We start from the raw sequence: 16,161 nt of genomic DNA on the forward strand, positions 1-16,161 counted from the left end.
CTTTTCACCACGGTGACAAGCCCTAGTCTAGAACCAATTTTATAGGTACATAGAATAGAGCAGAATAATACCTACTATTTTATTGTCTAAATAGAGAACACAAGTAACAAATTACAGTGCGACAAACTTATCTGTTCCGATGAGAGCAAACTAAATTGATCCATATCTCATTACTTACTAATGAATTGTATATTGTTAAAGATTAGATGGGTTTATTAAGACCGCAAGAGCGAATTACCAATGAAGAAATATTAGACATTTATGTGAGCTCTCACCGGAACAGATAAGTTTGTGGCACTGTAGTATACACTACCAGTCCCAGTGACATTGCTCACCCATGAACGTTTTCATTGCTCGTGAGTGTATTTGTCACCGACGACACGCTAAGGAAAAGAATTAGTTAGTCCGGTATCAGTTAACTAGTATATTTCCGTAGCACCATTGACCCAAACACTGAGTGCAAATAAAACAAATCTAGTTATAATATTATTTGTTCGCGCTAACACTAATATGTACCAACTACCAAATTTAGTATTGAGGAAGCGTAACAAAACGGAACTTATGCCTTTAAACCACTAAACTGTTATTAGACTAGGTTTAAACCAATGACAAGCCATAATAAACTTTAACACTGACACTTAAGGGTCATCTAAGTTCAAAATTAAGACAAAGAACCTTAACAGCGCATCAAATTGTGCGTTTGAGGTTATGTTGTTTTTTTTTCTAAATAATCGTGACGAAATAAACACTTCCTAATTACTGTTAGATGCAAATGGCAGACATAAACATTAAAAAATAAGCTACATGTCTCATCTTAGCCTTGGGCATTGACCTAGGTTTCTATGGCGTAGACTTTAAAAGTATTCTAGTACACCTATTCATCGTATCTTTGTGTATAAAGGGGGGGTCGTACCTTGTTGGGAACTAGGTCAGCCACATAAATCTTTTTTTGGAACGAGTACAATGCACTTAAGGCTTACTCACATCTAAAATGTAGACTTGCAGATATTCTTCAGTTGCAAAGTTTGCATTGTCTGACTTTACATATAAGTACTTACAGTGCTCCAAAATTGATAATGCGCATAGAAATCGTTGACAGATCGGTTGTTTTCGATTATGTGACACATGATATTGACTCCTATTTCTTTCGAACAAGGTGCAAAATGCAAGTGTTTTTTTAAGGCTCTTACGATTTAATGATTCGGGTGTGAAGATCTGCATGTGCATAATTAATTTTGGACAAGTGTACCTATATTTTAGTTCAAACATTTAAATATTATTTTATTTTAGTATTAGAAGTGAAAAATAAAATCTTTGATTTACAGAGCAAAACATTGCGTTTGATTGGATTTATATATGCCTCCTGCTAAATAAATAAAATTATAATGTATACTTACATAATTATGCTCTAAAATCTCTAAATGATTCTACATAGATTATTTTTAAAGTAATGCGCGTACAGATTAAGGTATAAACTTATTCATCATAACATATTCTAATTAAGTACCTATGTCATATTCTGCGACAAAAATTGCGCTACAAAAAATTTTCAACGCGCGCACTGCCCTTAGTAGGTAGGTATAATAACATTAGAATAGATAGAGCATATAAAGGTACTTACCCGGCCTCATGTTAAGCTTCTCCCACAGCATAAAGTCGAGGGGGCTGAACACGAAGGAGCCCACCGACACCAGCACCAACAGACAGCCCAACACCACCTGCGACACCGGGCCTGGAAGAATAGAATAATAGAATAGAATATCATTTCATCACAACTCATCACGTCCCCACTCCTGGGACACGGGGAAGGAAGGGTTTAGGCCTTTCATCCACCAAGCTGGCCTAGTGCGGGTTGGTGGACCCCAACACAAGCACGCTTGTGCTGAGAGAGTTGTCGGGTAAGTTGTCAACTCGACAGTCAGATGTTTTCAAGCGGCCCGAAGGCCTTTGACTAGGTATCACGACTGCTGCCGAAGCAGCAACCGGGACCCACGGCTTAACGTGCCCTCCTAAGCACGGAAGCGTCCCGAAAACTTCTACTTGACATCGGTCACCCATCCATATGAATGATCGTCTGATCGTGTCATGTCATGTGTTGCTTAACTTCAATGATCAGTTACGATCACTGAAGCTAGCTCGACTAAAGACGCTTCGCACCACGTTGTTAGACTAATTTAAATAAAATTACATAATTTTAACATAAACGCGTTTACGGAAAGAATCGAGGAATCTCTATGAATGGATTATTATCTCATCTGCTCGCAGCACGTGTGTTAAATGTCATCCTATTTCCATTTACATTGTGGTTTATTTATTGCATAATTTGAACTTGACAATGTGGTTTAAAAACCCATGAGGTTTTACCGAATTACTTAGGTGTTTTTTTGTGTCATTATGATGAATGAAATCACCATGGCTTCTCAAGGCCTCCTAGAGCTCATAATTCTGTCCTCGGGTTTTTATCCAGCCATCACCGGCCACCTGTTTATAGTCGTCGGTCCATCGGGCCGGAGGGCGTCCCACGGTAGACTTGCCTGGCTTTCGTGGTTTCCACTCGAGAATGTGTTTGCCCCACCGAACATCGGTTCTTCGGCATATATGGCCGGCCCACTGCCACTTCAGCTTAGCCCATCACAGCACTGCATTCCATAATCGCAAATTCTGTTGAACTTGACGATCTCATTTGTGAAACCCACAGCGTACCAGAATGTTCAATGTGATCTTTGTTAACCTAGGTAAGTAATTATTAGAATTACTTACCTAAGTATATGACTCAGTATGACCTTTTTTGTTTTCATAATGCATTTGGTGTTTTTTTTAGGTATTATGGCTAGGTACCTAGTTAGGTACGTTGAATCTGCATTGTTTGCAATGACATAATAGCTACATAATACTTATTACGTACTAGTATAATATTATCTATTTATAGAAATTCTTGGTTTTTGTATCTTGCATAAATAATACTTACTACTGCAAATGCTTTCTAGAATAATTTAACACACGTCTCAGTACACCCTCAAAGTATACTATTCATACATATAAATATAACACGCATTCGCAGAAAACATAGTTCCATTTAAAATATGGAATACATTTCCACCATAGCTATGCTTTGGACCCATGAATATGATTGGTGGATAGTAAGTAGATATCAAACGCTGTAGAATCGTCATATATTACCTATCTTAGTGTAGTTCATATGCCTGCTAACAGATGACACTATGCAATTGTCTACATCGCGGTATTAAGTTTTCTTGGGTTATTATGACTTTCTGGTTGTTGTTAATATACGTTCCTTCTGTCACCAAATAGTGGTTTGATTAGGACTTGTTCAAACGCAATAACGCACCCATTTGCAACTTAGCATAGGATATCTCTGGTTGAAAAGCTCTCCTGTCGATATCAAAGGTACGTATCGGACCAAACAGATTCAATGTTTGTGTGAATTTTATTTATAATGTACTAGCTGTTCCCGCGCGCTTCGCTTCATAATAAAAAGTAGCCTATGTTCTTTCCCAGGGTTCTAGACCATCTATATACCAAATTTTATTCAAATCCGTTCAGTAGTTTTGGCGTGAAAGAGTAACAGACAGACACAGTTAATTTCGCATTTATAATATTAGTTAGGATTCTATATACAAATAATACTAAATGCGACGCGTCTGTTGAGTATGATGCCGAAAGCTGGACATTTACCTTTAATCAGCTATGTAACCGCCCCAAGAAGATCTTTCTTTCTTTCTACAGGGTGTTACAAAAAGGGTATAGGTACTAAGCCGAAACCTACATGTGCAGCATGGTATATCTAAGCCCGAAACTGAAATCAGAATTTGGAAAAATTTAATTTTCCATAGTAAAAGTCACGTGACCTACAAAGTTTCTATGAAAAATGAATATTTTTTTTCGCGAATTTTGAAATTATGATTTCAGTTTCGGGCTTAGATATACCATGCTGCACATGCTGGTTTCAGCTTAGTGTACCAATTTTGCAACACCCTGTATAAAAGACCATCTATTTAAAATTATTGCTTCACATAACTAAGTATACTTTTATGTTTTCGTTAAAATCACTTTAACATTCAACTATAAAAGTAAATATGTAAAATTACATAAGCGTTAACGACATAACGACGCAGTAAATGTTGAGGAAGTCGGGACTTTATGTATTACAGGTGGAAATTTGTCAGTGAACTTCGCGAAGGTAGGTCAATGAACTCGACGTACAGAGCAGCCTCCACTATGGGACCAATAACGAAAATAGAAAGCAAAACATCGGTTCCAGATGATATACTAATATTAAAGGAATAATCTTCCCGAGAACATTAGGAAAGCTCCTTCTCGCAATGTCTTCAAGCGATTAACCCGTGCTCATTACCTCAGCAAGTTAGATCAATAGCATTTTCTTTCACCTCTTTGAATATTATAATTATGTATTATTGTATATATTCTAAATAATATAGAATATATAATACTTCATAAATATAATATTCGTGTGTAAATAATATAATTTATATTTATCATTTCTTGTAATATGTATATTTTATGTATTTCTTTTAAGTTAATTATCAAGTGACTTTTTAGTTTTTCCTGCTTTCATATACTTATGTTTTTTTTTGCACCTTTTCACCTTTTTACTTGTACCTCCTGTAGGTTGGCTGGTAGAAAATGCTTTTAGCATTAAGTCCACCTTTTGTACACTTATATCTCATATTTGTGCAATAAAGTATTAAATAATAATAATAATAATAATAATAATAAAGGTATGACTTGGAATTGTAGATGCAAGAAAGCAATTTTCCCCGTGCTTGAAAATAGGTAATTTCAGAGCATGAGTGGAAAAGCTATTTCTGCTGCCTCGACATTTTAAACAATGAAAAAAAACAACAATTAAGAGATCAATTATACTTACTTACTTAGGTATTAGAAAAGTGGTAAGAGTATACATGGCATTTTATAGAGCTTCCACAATGTTATTTTGACGTTTCTTTATGCCTGGTAATTAAAGTTGGTTTTCTTTTGCATTTATCAAATATGTATGGGATGTGGAATGTCAAAAAACCAATAATAAGATAAACCAAAGAACTTTCGTCGCGCCTGGTCGAGGTATCAAGGGACCAGAGGGCTGGCAGCTATCTCAGCCAGCGCATCAGCCTGGCTATACAGAGAGGGAACGCTGCCAGCCTCCTCGGAACCATCCCGGGCGACGGCAGCGAACTAAAAGAAATGTTCTACCTTTGATAAACTCCTGTTTATTAAGGGTAGAATATTTCCAGGCCAGGATGTTATTTTAAGTATTCTATATTATTATCTTTTTTAATTGTAACCTAGATAGTTTAGTATAAGTTAAGTAGTTAAATTTATTTTATGTGTGTGTACAATAAAGCCATAATAAGATGGACAGACTATAGTTTTTTTTGCAACATCCCGAAAGTCGAAGGTAGAATAAGAGTTGTTCAGAATGACCCCTTGAGTCACACGTAAACAAATTTTCGTTCTATGAATTTCACAGCCAGTTTGATAAGTCATTTGCAGGTGATACGTCACTCAGGCCTCCTGCATTAGGGCAGACACTAATTAAATCAGAAGCATACCTATTTACGTTGGTCATCCATCTTTGTTCTTAACAATAGACAGATAGCTGACGCTCTGTCCTTTTTGTATACAGTTTCATGACCCCATTTTCTAGACTAGACTTGGCTGCGTCATACCTACCTGGGTATACCTACTTCTAAGTAGGCGCAATTACAAATTAACAATTACAAATTGGTAATTATTTTTTTTATGTGAAAGAGATTTTTAAAATGGTAAATATTTTTTTCCACTTTAGGTAGTATCTTGTAATTTTATTATAAGTATTTTGAAAGTTTGCTCAATATCTAGAAGACGGATGCTATGCTAGTTTAATTTAGGTAGATAGAATTTACGCTAATTATATCTACTCTGACCAGCATGCCCGTTAAATGGCAATAGGCCCGCCCCCTATTACATTGAGACTAACATAACACTCTGGCGAAAAGTGGGTGCAGCAATGCACCTCTGCCTACCCCGCAAGGGAGTACATTAGTACAAGGCGTGAGTGCGTGTTTTTTTTTTCTGACCAGCATCCGTCTTCTAAACTACGTATTAAAATACGATCTCCCTAGTAACAATAAGTTTGATTAGCATCTAACCAATTATACATACCTATACATGTTGATGATAATGAACAATGCTCACAACACAATGATATTTTAATAAAAACTAGATGGAGTGTCTGTGAAAAAGAAACGTCTTGACAAATAACACCCCATTTCTAACACTGAGCTCTTATTCGAATTGGTTCGGTTAGAAGATTTATGACTTTACTAGCTGTTCCCGCGCGCTTCGCTTCGCCTTAAAAAGTTTTCCCGTGGGCATTCCGGGATAAAAAGTAGCCTATGTTCTTTCCCAGGGTCTAGACCATATGTATACCAAATTTCATTCAAATCCGTTCAGTAGTTTTGGCGTGAAAGAGTAACAGACAGACAGACAGACAGACAGACAGAAACAGTTACTTTCGCATTTATAATATTAGTTAGGAAGTTAGGATTTATTGGTAGGTACAATGATTCACATTAAGTTGAACTCATAACGGTTTGGCAGTAAACAAAATGCGAACAGTTTTTTTGCTTTGCCGTTATATGTGACGCACCATCTTGTCCGTATATTCTCAATCTAAGATGATAATGAACAATGCTACAACACGTAGATCACATCATTAGTATTCTTTCCATGCGCTATGCCTGTATTAGGATCCTAGATCGTAGGTCATACACACAGCTGATTGTATCATGGCAACTGATTTGATTACAAGTGTTGTTTCCATGCCGGGAATAGAACCTAGGTCCTAATTATGTAGTTGTGTGAATTATCTGCCTGTAAGATATAAAAATAGACATGATAAGTACTTAATGAATCTTTATAGAAGACATTCTAAGGAGCCGTTTTGCAAATCGCGACGATACTATCGTTGTGCCATTTCTATATTAAAATTACTCTCATAGATACTCTCATAGATAAGGCCTCGTCCTCTCAATCGAGAGGCCGTGGGTTCAAATCCTGGCCTGTACCAATAAATTCTTTCAATTGTGTTTTCAATTAAGGAGTTTAAGTACAATAATACCACGTGCTCTTACGGTGATGGAAAAGATCGTGAGGAAACCTGCTTTCTAGATGTGTATCCTAAGTGCATTGTACTTATTCCAAAAACGGCGATATGGGTTCGCAACCTATCACGTGAGTACAAATGTGCTGCGAAAAGTGGGTGGCTCGCTTGTGAGCCACCTCTGACTACCCCTTCGGGGATTAAAGTCGTGAGTGCATATGTATATGTATGTATTCTCGAGGTAAAACCCTAGTTCAGTTCTAGTGTTTGTCATCAACAACGCTAAGAAGAACAATAGATAAAACTCATCATCGCCCTTATTAATATTTTAATCGCATTCTATCCAATCATTATTCATAATACCCTCTATGTAACTCGCTAGTACGTGCAGTGGTGGCGCGCTGGCTCTTGACACCAGAGGTCGCGGCTTCGACACCCGTCACGGACGCTTGCCTCTGTAGGCTAGGGCCTAGGGCACAGTTGGGTGAGCATGGCGACATGTCATTGTGAGAATACTTAGTTAAATAACGTAAGTATTTTATTATATGTATATAAAGGTACGATTAAATGTATATAAAGGAAAATTGACAAAGTTTGGTTAACAAGTTATTCTTAACCAACTGTTCCCGCGAGCTTCGCTTCAGCTTAAAAGTTTTTCCATGGGAATTTCGCGACAAAAAGAAGCCTGTGTTAATCCAGGGTGTCAGCTAACTCGATACCAGATTTCATTACAATCGGTTCAGCCGTTTTGACATGTGATGATGGCCTCCTCGTCGTATCCGACGACAGCGACCCTGTCTATCTTCTCGCATGTGCTCTGATGTGGCTGGAGAATCCGAACTTGTTTTTAAACACCCGGTCACATTGGGCGCAGAATAGTTGACCGGAGTCGTTGTATGTATACGTATAGGAGGGCTTTGGGCGGGATTTTCGAATTTGTCGTTTCGCTTCCAGGTCATTAAGTCGGGTCTCTTCGTAATTCTCTAGACCTTTCCGGACTGCGGAACGCCATTCTGGCCTTACTTGTGCGAGCTCCTCCCAACGATTCGGTGGTATGCTGCAGGCGTTTAGGTGGCGTTTTAGGACGTCTTTGTATCGAAGGTATTGTCCGCCATGGTTCCGTTTCCCGCGGGTAAGTTCGGAGTAGAACACAGTTTTCGGCAGCCTCAAGTCATTCATTCGCGTTACATGTCCACACCATCTTAGCTGACTCTTCATTAGTTGGGCTTCTATGCCAGTCATATTTGAGCGCCTCAGAACTTCGGTATTTGGTACACGATCTTGCCACTTGATGTGTAGAATGGAACGCAAACATCTCATGTGGAATGAGTCCAGTTTTCTGATATCTGGTTTGTAAACGCACCAGGTTTATGCAGCATAGAGTAAGACTGGTAGTACCAGAGCCTTATAAACGGAGAGTTTTGTCTGCAGTTTTAGATCGTGTGATTTCCACACTCTGTTGTTCAGTTTCCCGAACGTTGCAGCTGCTCTTGCTATTCGTGTAGGTATTTGAAAGTTGATACTTCTTCGAGACCTTCACCGTTTAGTACAATATGAGAGCGGTCAGCGTTCAAGTCCTCTCGGGGGTTGTTTGAGTACTTGAGTCTTGGAGTCTTGAGAAAGAAGTACCTAACAATCATACACATATAACTCACAAACTTTCGCCTTTATAATATTTAGTAGGATAATGCTATATTTTTTTCTATCCTTCCTATCTTTCTATTAATAAGAAAAAAGTGACTTACTGCAACAAACAGCCCGTCTCTGAGACCCTGTACCTCCATCCTCGCAGTTCAGTGAACACTGGTTCTCCAGACACTCCACGTCCACGCATTTGTCGTCTCTGGAGTCTGCGAACGATTATTCTGAGATTATTTTACTAAAAAAAGTATTTTTTTTGGCAACACTAGAAGAAGTGAGGTTCGGGTGGAGTCAAAACTAACAGACGTTAGACCTCATTAACATCATAACCCATCATGTCCCCACTGCTGGGGCCTGGGTCTCCTTCCAATGAAGGAAGGGTTTAGGCTTAGTCCACCACGCTAGCCTAGTGCCGGTGGGTGGACCCCAACACAAGCAAGCTTGTTTTGAGAGAGTTGTCGGGTAAGTGGACAACCCGACTGTCAGATGTTTTCAAGCTGTCCGAAGGCCTCTGACTAGGATTAACGACTGCTGCCGAAGCAGCAACCGGGACCCACAACTTAGCTCGTGAGTGTATATTCATCATCAGCCAATAATCATCCACTGCTGGACATAGGCCTCTCCTAAGGAGCGCCACAACACTCGGTCCTCATCCAACCACTACCGGCTATCCGCCTTTATAAAGGTCGTCAGTCCAGCGGGCAGAAGGGCGTCCTTCGCTGGTACGTCACAGTGTATGTTATTAATTTGAATTTTCTTTCTTCCTTTCCTTACCCTCATCTCTGTTCTGTAGAAGGCTGTTCAGAGAGTCCGCGTTGCTCTGTGGCGCGTCACTATCGCTGTGCTCTGTGTGCTGGCTGTCTGGGAACGCGGCCGCAGACATCGCGCTCTTTGCCTTGTCTGTGGGTGGAGAAAAAAAGTTTAGTTGGCGCGAAAGGACAGGTTCCCACAGCCGTTAAACCAATTAAAAAATAATATATAATGTTATAGCGACTCTTGTAGTGTTCTATTCTACTAAAAATAGCTACACATTTATTTTTCTCATGTTTCTTAGTGCCAATTTCTCCATAGTCGGTTATCTAACCGACACGGATTGATTTATAAATTAAACGTCATCTCCATATAAAATTCATGACAGATGTGTCAAAAGTCAACCACTACTCCCTGGTTATGCTCTATCTAACTATGGAGAAATTGGCACTTACTCTAATAAAATAACAAAAGATGCTCAAAACTATGTAGACGTTATGACATTTGTCAAAAGTTGAACCAATCTACTTTAGAATAGAAGAACCTGATTATACTTTACACTAATTAAGACATTTTGGGTTTTCTCTGATACGTAATAGAATCAAATTGAAATGAGGTCATTCTACTAGGAAATTACATTATCAAAAATCATAGACTTAGTATATACTAGTATACTTATACTAACTGCCAGTTTCTATAACTCTATCTATCTATAACTGGTAGTTACTTTCATACGATCTTGACAGATTTGTTACTTTTGTTTATGTCAAAATCGTATGAAAGTAACTACCAGTTATAGGTAGACTAGCTGTTCCCGCGAGCTTCGCTTCGCCTTAAAAAGTTTTCCCGTAGGAATTCTGGGATAAAAAGTATCCTATGTTCTTTCCCAGGGTCTAGACTGTATTTATACCAAATTTCATTCAAATCCGTTCAGTAGTTTTGGCGTGAAAGAGTAACAGACAGACCGACAGACGCAGTTACTTTCGCATTTATAATATTAGTTAGGATTAGTTAGGATAGAGTTATAGAAACTGGCAGTAAGTCTATAAACAAAAATATAATCGTTCCTTGTCAAAAAAGTAAAATAAATAAGTAGTTTGTAAAAACTTACGTCCATCAGAGAATTTTATATTTTTATACGATGAATAAAAACATTTGACTTTGACTTTTTCATTGCGAAAGTAGCAATTTTTGCTACCTACCTGCTTACTTACGAGTACGTATAATTGGTTCATTATTTTTTATTTTAAAACCTTGTTTTAACTAAATAACTAAGTAAATAAATTCAAATAATAAAAACAAACTATAATTTGTTGTTCTTTTCATTACAAGTCTAAAAAATGCAGTAAAGGTTCCTATTATTTTTTATCCAGCGACCAATGTCCGGTTGTAGTGCATAAGTAATAGGTATAGCACTTGCCTAGGTTGGCACTAGGTAGGTATTATTATAAGATGTGATTCATCAGTGGGTGCACTTAGAAACCTAATTGCCTAGTAAATCTTAATTAAAGTTAGGCACGCTGAGTTACTTTGTAGTTAATGGTAGGTAGGTAGGTACTTTAGTTTTATTAGTAATAAGTACTTACCTTTTTATACTTCATCATAGCAATAAAAAAAGTACAATTTATAAGTCTTCGATAGATAGATACTATTGACATGTAATTATTATATATATTTATATGATTTATTTATTATATGTATACAGGGTGTTGCAAAATTGGTATACTAAGCCGAAACCTACATGTGCAGCATGGTATATCTAAGCCCGAAACTGAAATCAGAATTTGGAAATTCGCGATTTTTTAATTTTATTTTCCATAGTAAAAAGTCACGTGACCAACAAAGTTTCTACAAAGTTTATATATATATTATTGATAGGAACTTAATATATATTAAAATGTAAGACCGCAAATTTTGTACATATGTGTTTGTAATTAAGTTATGTATGTTTATTTTATGTGTGTGTACAAATAAAGAATATACTATGTAAGTATATCTTCAGTAAGTACCATTTTAACAGAGGTATTTTTTAAAATACTTATATGTAAGTAGTTCATTTACACATATAGGAACCATTCTTATCAAGGCCTATTTAGACTTAATTTACCTGATGTTATTGCCATTATGTAGTACCTACCTACCAAAAGGTAATATCTAAACCAAAAGTAGGTATCCTACCTAAGCGTAAAGTGGTTATTTAACCATGCTATAATTATTATCAATGGACATCTTCCACTTATAATAATATATAGGTATATCACTGGATGCCAGTATGCCATATTCTAGAATACTTACTTACTTACACCTACTTATATATTTATCTATTATACTTATTTATCTATTATTTTTTTTGAACAGCATCGCATGTTCGATTGACCATAGATAACAAATTTATTGTCTTCAATCATCGAACAGCCTTGCGTCACAGACTAGTTAATGCTCGTAGAATAACTAGCGAATACTAATTAGCTGATCTGTGAACGAAACCACTCAATTATTCTAGGCTGGTTTAGCGTGTGCTAGGAATTTGTAGAAATAACTTATAGATAAGTACTTAAACTGGATATTAAAGTTTACTTCCTAGTGAATTATTAAATAATGTAGCTGGGCGTTAAAAAAATATAAGTATATTTCTAGATTACGTAAGCAACACAACAATAATCAATGGACCACGGTTAATTCTGAACCACTTTTGTTCGACTTTTGGAAAAATCTGAAAAAAAACTTCTACCAATTTAAAAAAGTCACATTTATAACTAACTAGCTGTTCCCGCGAGCTTCATTTCATTTCATTCATTTCATTTCATTTATTCTTTCACAATAATACATTGTATTTGAATGTTACACAATAAAATTACACAATGATTATAATAATGCAATACAAAACAAAATAATACAAATAATAAAAAAAAAAACAAGTCAAAATAGGTCATGCACATGCAAGTTAATAAATTCGTCAACTGAGTAGAAGCACTTTTCCAACAAGAAGGCACGTAAAGAATTCTTAAATAAAGTTATTTTGTCAATTTGTTTCAAGTCAATTGGTAGTTTATTGTATAAGAACACAGCCTGATATCGCGCACTATGTTCCGCGATTTTGAGTCTGGCGCTCAGAGAATTAATGCGAATATCTCTCCTCCTTGATTTATTTCGCGCTTCCTTAAGATCTGCTGATTCGTATCTGGGTAGATTTTTTGATAACTTTGTGAGTAGTACAAAAATATACAAGGAAGGAGCAGTTAATATTCCTAACCTCACAAAGTGTTCCCTACACGAGTCCCAGGGTGGAATCCGGACCATTGTACGGATGGCCCGTTTCTGGATTGTGAATGCTTTTTTCATGTTGTAGTCATGACTCTGACCCCAAAACATGATGCTGTACCTCAACCTGGATTCAACTAATGCGTAATATACCATTTTAAGGTTTTCCAAAGTCAGCTCGTCTCTTAAAGTTCTGAGAGCATAGCATGCCGAGCTGATTGAACCCTCTATTGCGGTAAGTTCCTGCTTCCAGTTTAAAAACGAATCTATATTTATACCTAAGAACCTAACTGTCTCCACTAAACCTATCTGATCTCCGTCAAAATGAATATTAAGGGTGTCCTCATTCCTAGCGGTGTTTCTAAAGAGCATAGCACTAGTCTTACTTGGGTTAAGATGGAGTTTATTGCAACTAAACCACATCTTGAACGCATTTAGAGCAGCAGTAACGTTTTGGTTTAGGGTTTCAATATCGTCAGCATATAGAACAGCATTAGTGTCATCCGCAAATACCACCAGTTCTATATTTGGTATATTGTTGTGTATGTAGGTTATCAGATCGTTTGTGAAAGTTATAAAAAAGAGTGGTCCCAGAATTGATCCTTGTGGAACACCTCTTGTCACCTTACTCATGTTAGATTTAAATACCTTTTCCTCGCCAGTTTCTTCAAATTTTATTTCAACAAATTGATATCTGTTTTGAAGGTAACTTTTAAATATCTCAAGAGCTTGTCCTCTAACTCCATAGTGATCTAGTTTGTCGAGCAATATTGTGTGATCCACTGTGTCAAAAGCGGCACTCAGATCAAGGAATAGGCCAACAACCTTTTTCTTGTCATTGAGTTTTTTGACGATGTCATCTACTAGGGAGTCAATGGCATCACTTGTACCTACACCTTTTTGGTAGCCAAATTGTCTGTCATTTAATACTTTGTTCAAGTTAAGATGAACAGTCAGTCTGCTTTTCAGAAGTTTTTCATAAATCTTTGATAAGGTTGGTAGTAGCGAAATAGGCCTATACTTCTTGGGGTCAGTTTTTGATCCCTTTTTAAAAACCGGTAATATTTTCGCAATTTTCAGCTGTTCTGGGAAAATTTTATGTTCCATGCAGTTATTAAAGAAAAATGACAACGGTTCTGCCAATACATCGATATTTTCTTTCACAATATTGATTGGGATTTCATCAAATCCAAACGATTTCTTATTTTTCATGCTAGCTACTAATTTGACTAACTCTGCCGGTGTAACAGCTTTAAGATACATACAGTCTTCTGTTCTTACCGTGTTGGTTGTCAATATAGTATGAGCTGCGTTAAAATTTTCTGTGGTAGCAATTTCGCTATGATCAAAAAGTTTCGAAAATGTGTCCACTACAAGTCTTGGGTCATCAGTAATTCTATTTTCAAGTTTTAATGTCAGCTTTTTTTCATGTTTACATTTTTTTTTGTTACGATGTTTGTTAACCACGTTCCATATTGATTTCGATGAAAATTCAGTTTTTACAAGTTCTTTTATGACAGTATTCCGTTTTAGACTTCTAATAACTTTACGGTATTGGGAAATATAATTATGCTTGTAAACCAAAATAGAAGCGTCGGTATTGGATTTATTTCCAGAACTTAAAAAACGCTTCATTTTACTGGAGACCCTTATGCCTTTTGATATCCAACGATTTTTGTTCTCAATATTTGAGTTTATTTTTCTTTTACGTTTTGGAAAGCTGCAATGGAATATTTCAGTGAATTTACATAAAAAGCCATTTACACCTAATGCATGCCAGTTTTGGTTTAAAATTTTGTCTCTCAAAGTGTCTTTGTTTTTTTTTACAATAAGTTCTTTGCTCTTTGTAAATACCTTGATTATTACTAAATTTACTATTGTTTGATGACACGAGTGTAGTTTTGTAGGTGCCAGAAATACCTGCATGTCCGTCAGCTAGATTATTGTGGTCAATTTCAATATTAGTTATGTCATCAGTGGGTAAATTAGTCAAAAAAAAGTCAAAGAAAATTATAACATGTCAAAATATTCGCTTCACCTTAAAAAGTTTTCCCTTGGGAATTCCGGGATAAAAAGTAGTCTATGTTCTTTCTCAGTGTCTAGACTCTAGACCATTGGTACTCAACCTTTTTTATATAAGGGCCACAAACACGTTCAAGTCATGCAGTCGCGGGCCGTAAGCAATTTATTATAAAGCGATGTATACTAATATAAAAAAACACATGCATATAATATTAGACCAATGAAAACAAAAAAAAAAATGTTATTCATCCAAATTTATATATCTATCACCTTCAATGTATGCTCCTTCAGGAACGATACACATACACGAATGAATTATTCAATCATCACAACGTTTTTAAACGCTTTTTGCAGAGTTGTGTTTAGTACTCGCGGCGAATTTTCATTTTTTTCTTTTTGTTTTCTATCGATTGTAATTTAAAGTCATGTTTTCTTTGACTATTGTGGTGTTGTGCACTTGGCATTCTTGCCAGAAAGTCAAACGGTAGGAAAATAGTATTATTTGCGGGTTATGTAAAATTTAATACAGCAAATTCGACGAAGAAGGCCAGATTTGTGGAAAAAAAACAAGAATGATTTTGCACCACGATATCGCACCTTTCGCACAAATATTGAGGTGGATGTTCGATGGTATTTGTTGAAAAATTCAACAAATAACATACAACATATAACATATTAACCAAATATGGCTGCAGCTCACGGCTATAGCTATCTTTTTTTTTCCTAAACACAAAATACCACTTCGAGGCACTGTTTTCAATCGATAGAAGACAATAAGGAAAAAGCGCCGCGACACAACTCTGAAAACAGCGTTTAAAAAAATGTTGTGATGATTGGATAATTCGTTGGCGTATGGGTATCGTTTCTTAAGGAGCAAACTTTGAAGGTGATTAAATAAGTTTTTTATATGGATATAATCCCGATACTTTTTACATAGAATGTTATTATCTATTATCTCTCATGACACGCGGGCCACTGATAAAGGCCCGGCGGGCCACATGCGGCCCGCGGGCCGCAGTTTGAGTATAGCTGCTCTAGACCATATGTATACCAATTTCATTCAAATCCGTTCAGTAGTTTTGGCGTGAAAGAGTAACAGACAGACAGACAGACATAGTTACTTTCGCATTTATAATATTAGTTAGGATAAATAAGCAATGTAAAAGCGATTTTTTAAAACCGCGCATTTTTTTTATGTTTGTGGACGAAAGTAGTTTTTTTAGAATGAGCCCCATTGTAACAAATCTTTTATTTAGGGAAATGTGTTGTGTGGTGACTTGTGACATGTTGGCGGTCAAATAGATTCTGTCAATGATCTTCTATTGTGACATTCGTGCCATCTCAATTGATGAGAATTCCGCTTC

General features: G+C 36.5%; 1 protein-coding gene across 2 annotated transcripts in view; it reads right to left on the reverse strand.

Annotated features, from left to right (window-relative positions):
• LOC125488479 (scavenger receptor class B member 1-like) overlaps nt 1–16,161 on the reverse strand; it is a 41,379-nt gene that overhangs the window by 8,768 nt on the left and 16,450 nt on the right. For both annotated transcript variants that reach the window (XM_048632032.1, XM_048632031.1), the window contains exons 2-4: nt 9,539–9,664; nt 8,869–8,973; nt 1,622–1,732 (exon numbers count right to left, since the gene is read on the reverse strand). In XM_048632032.1, coding sequence (XP_048487989.1) covers nt 1,622–1,732; nt 8,869–8,973; nt 9,539–9,647 — 325 coding nt within the window. In that variant the 5' untranslated portion in view covers nt 9,648–9,664. The remainder of the gene's footprint in view (nt 1–1,621; nt 1,733–8,868; nt 8,974–9,538; nt 9,665–16,161) is intronic.

Source organism: Plutella xylostella, chromosome 30 (genome assembly GCF_932276165.1).
Source record: "Plutella xylostella chromosome 30, ilPluXylo3.1, whole genome shotgun sequence".
Lineage (NCBI taxonomy): Eukaryota > Metazoa > Arthropoda > Insecta > Lepidoptera > Plutellidae > Plutella > Plutella xylostella.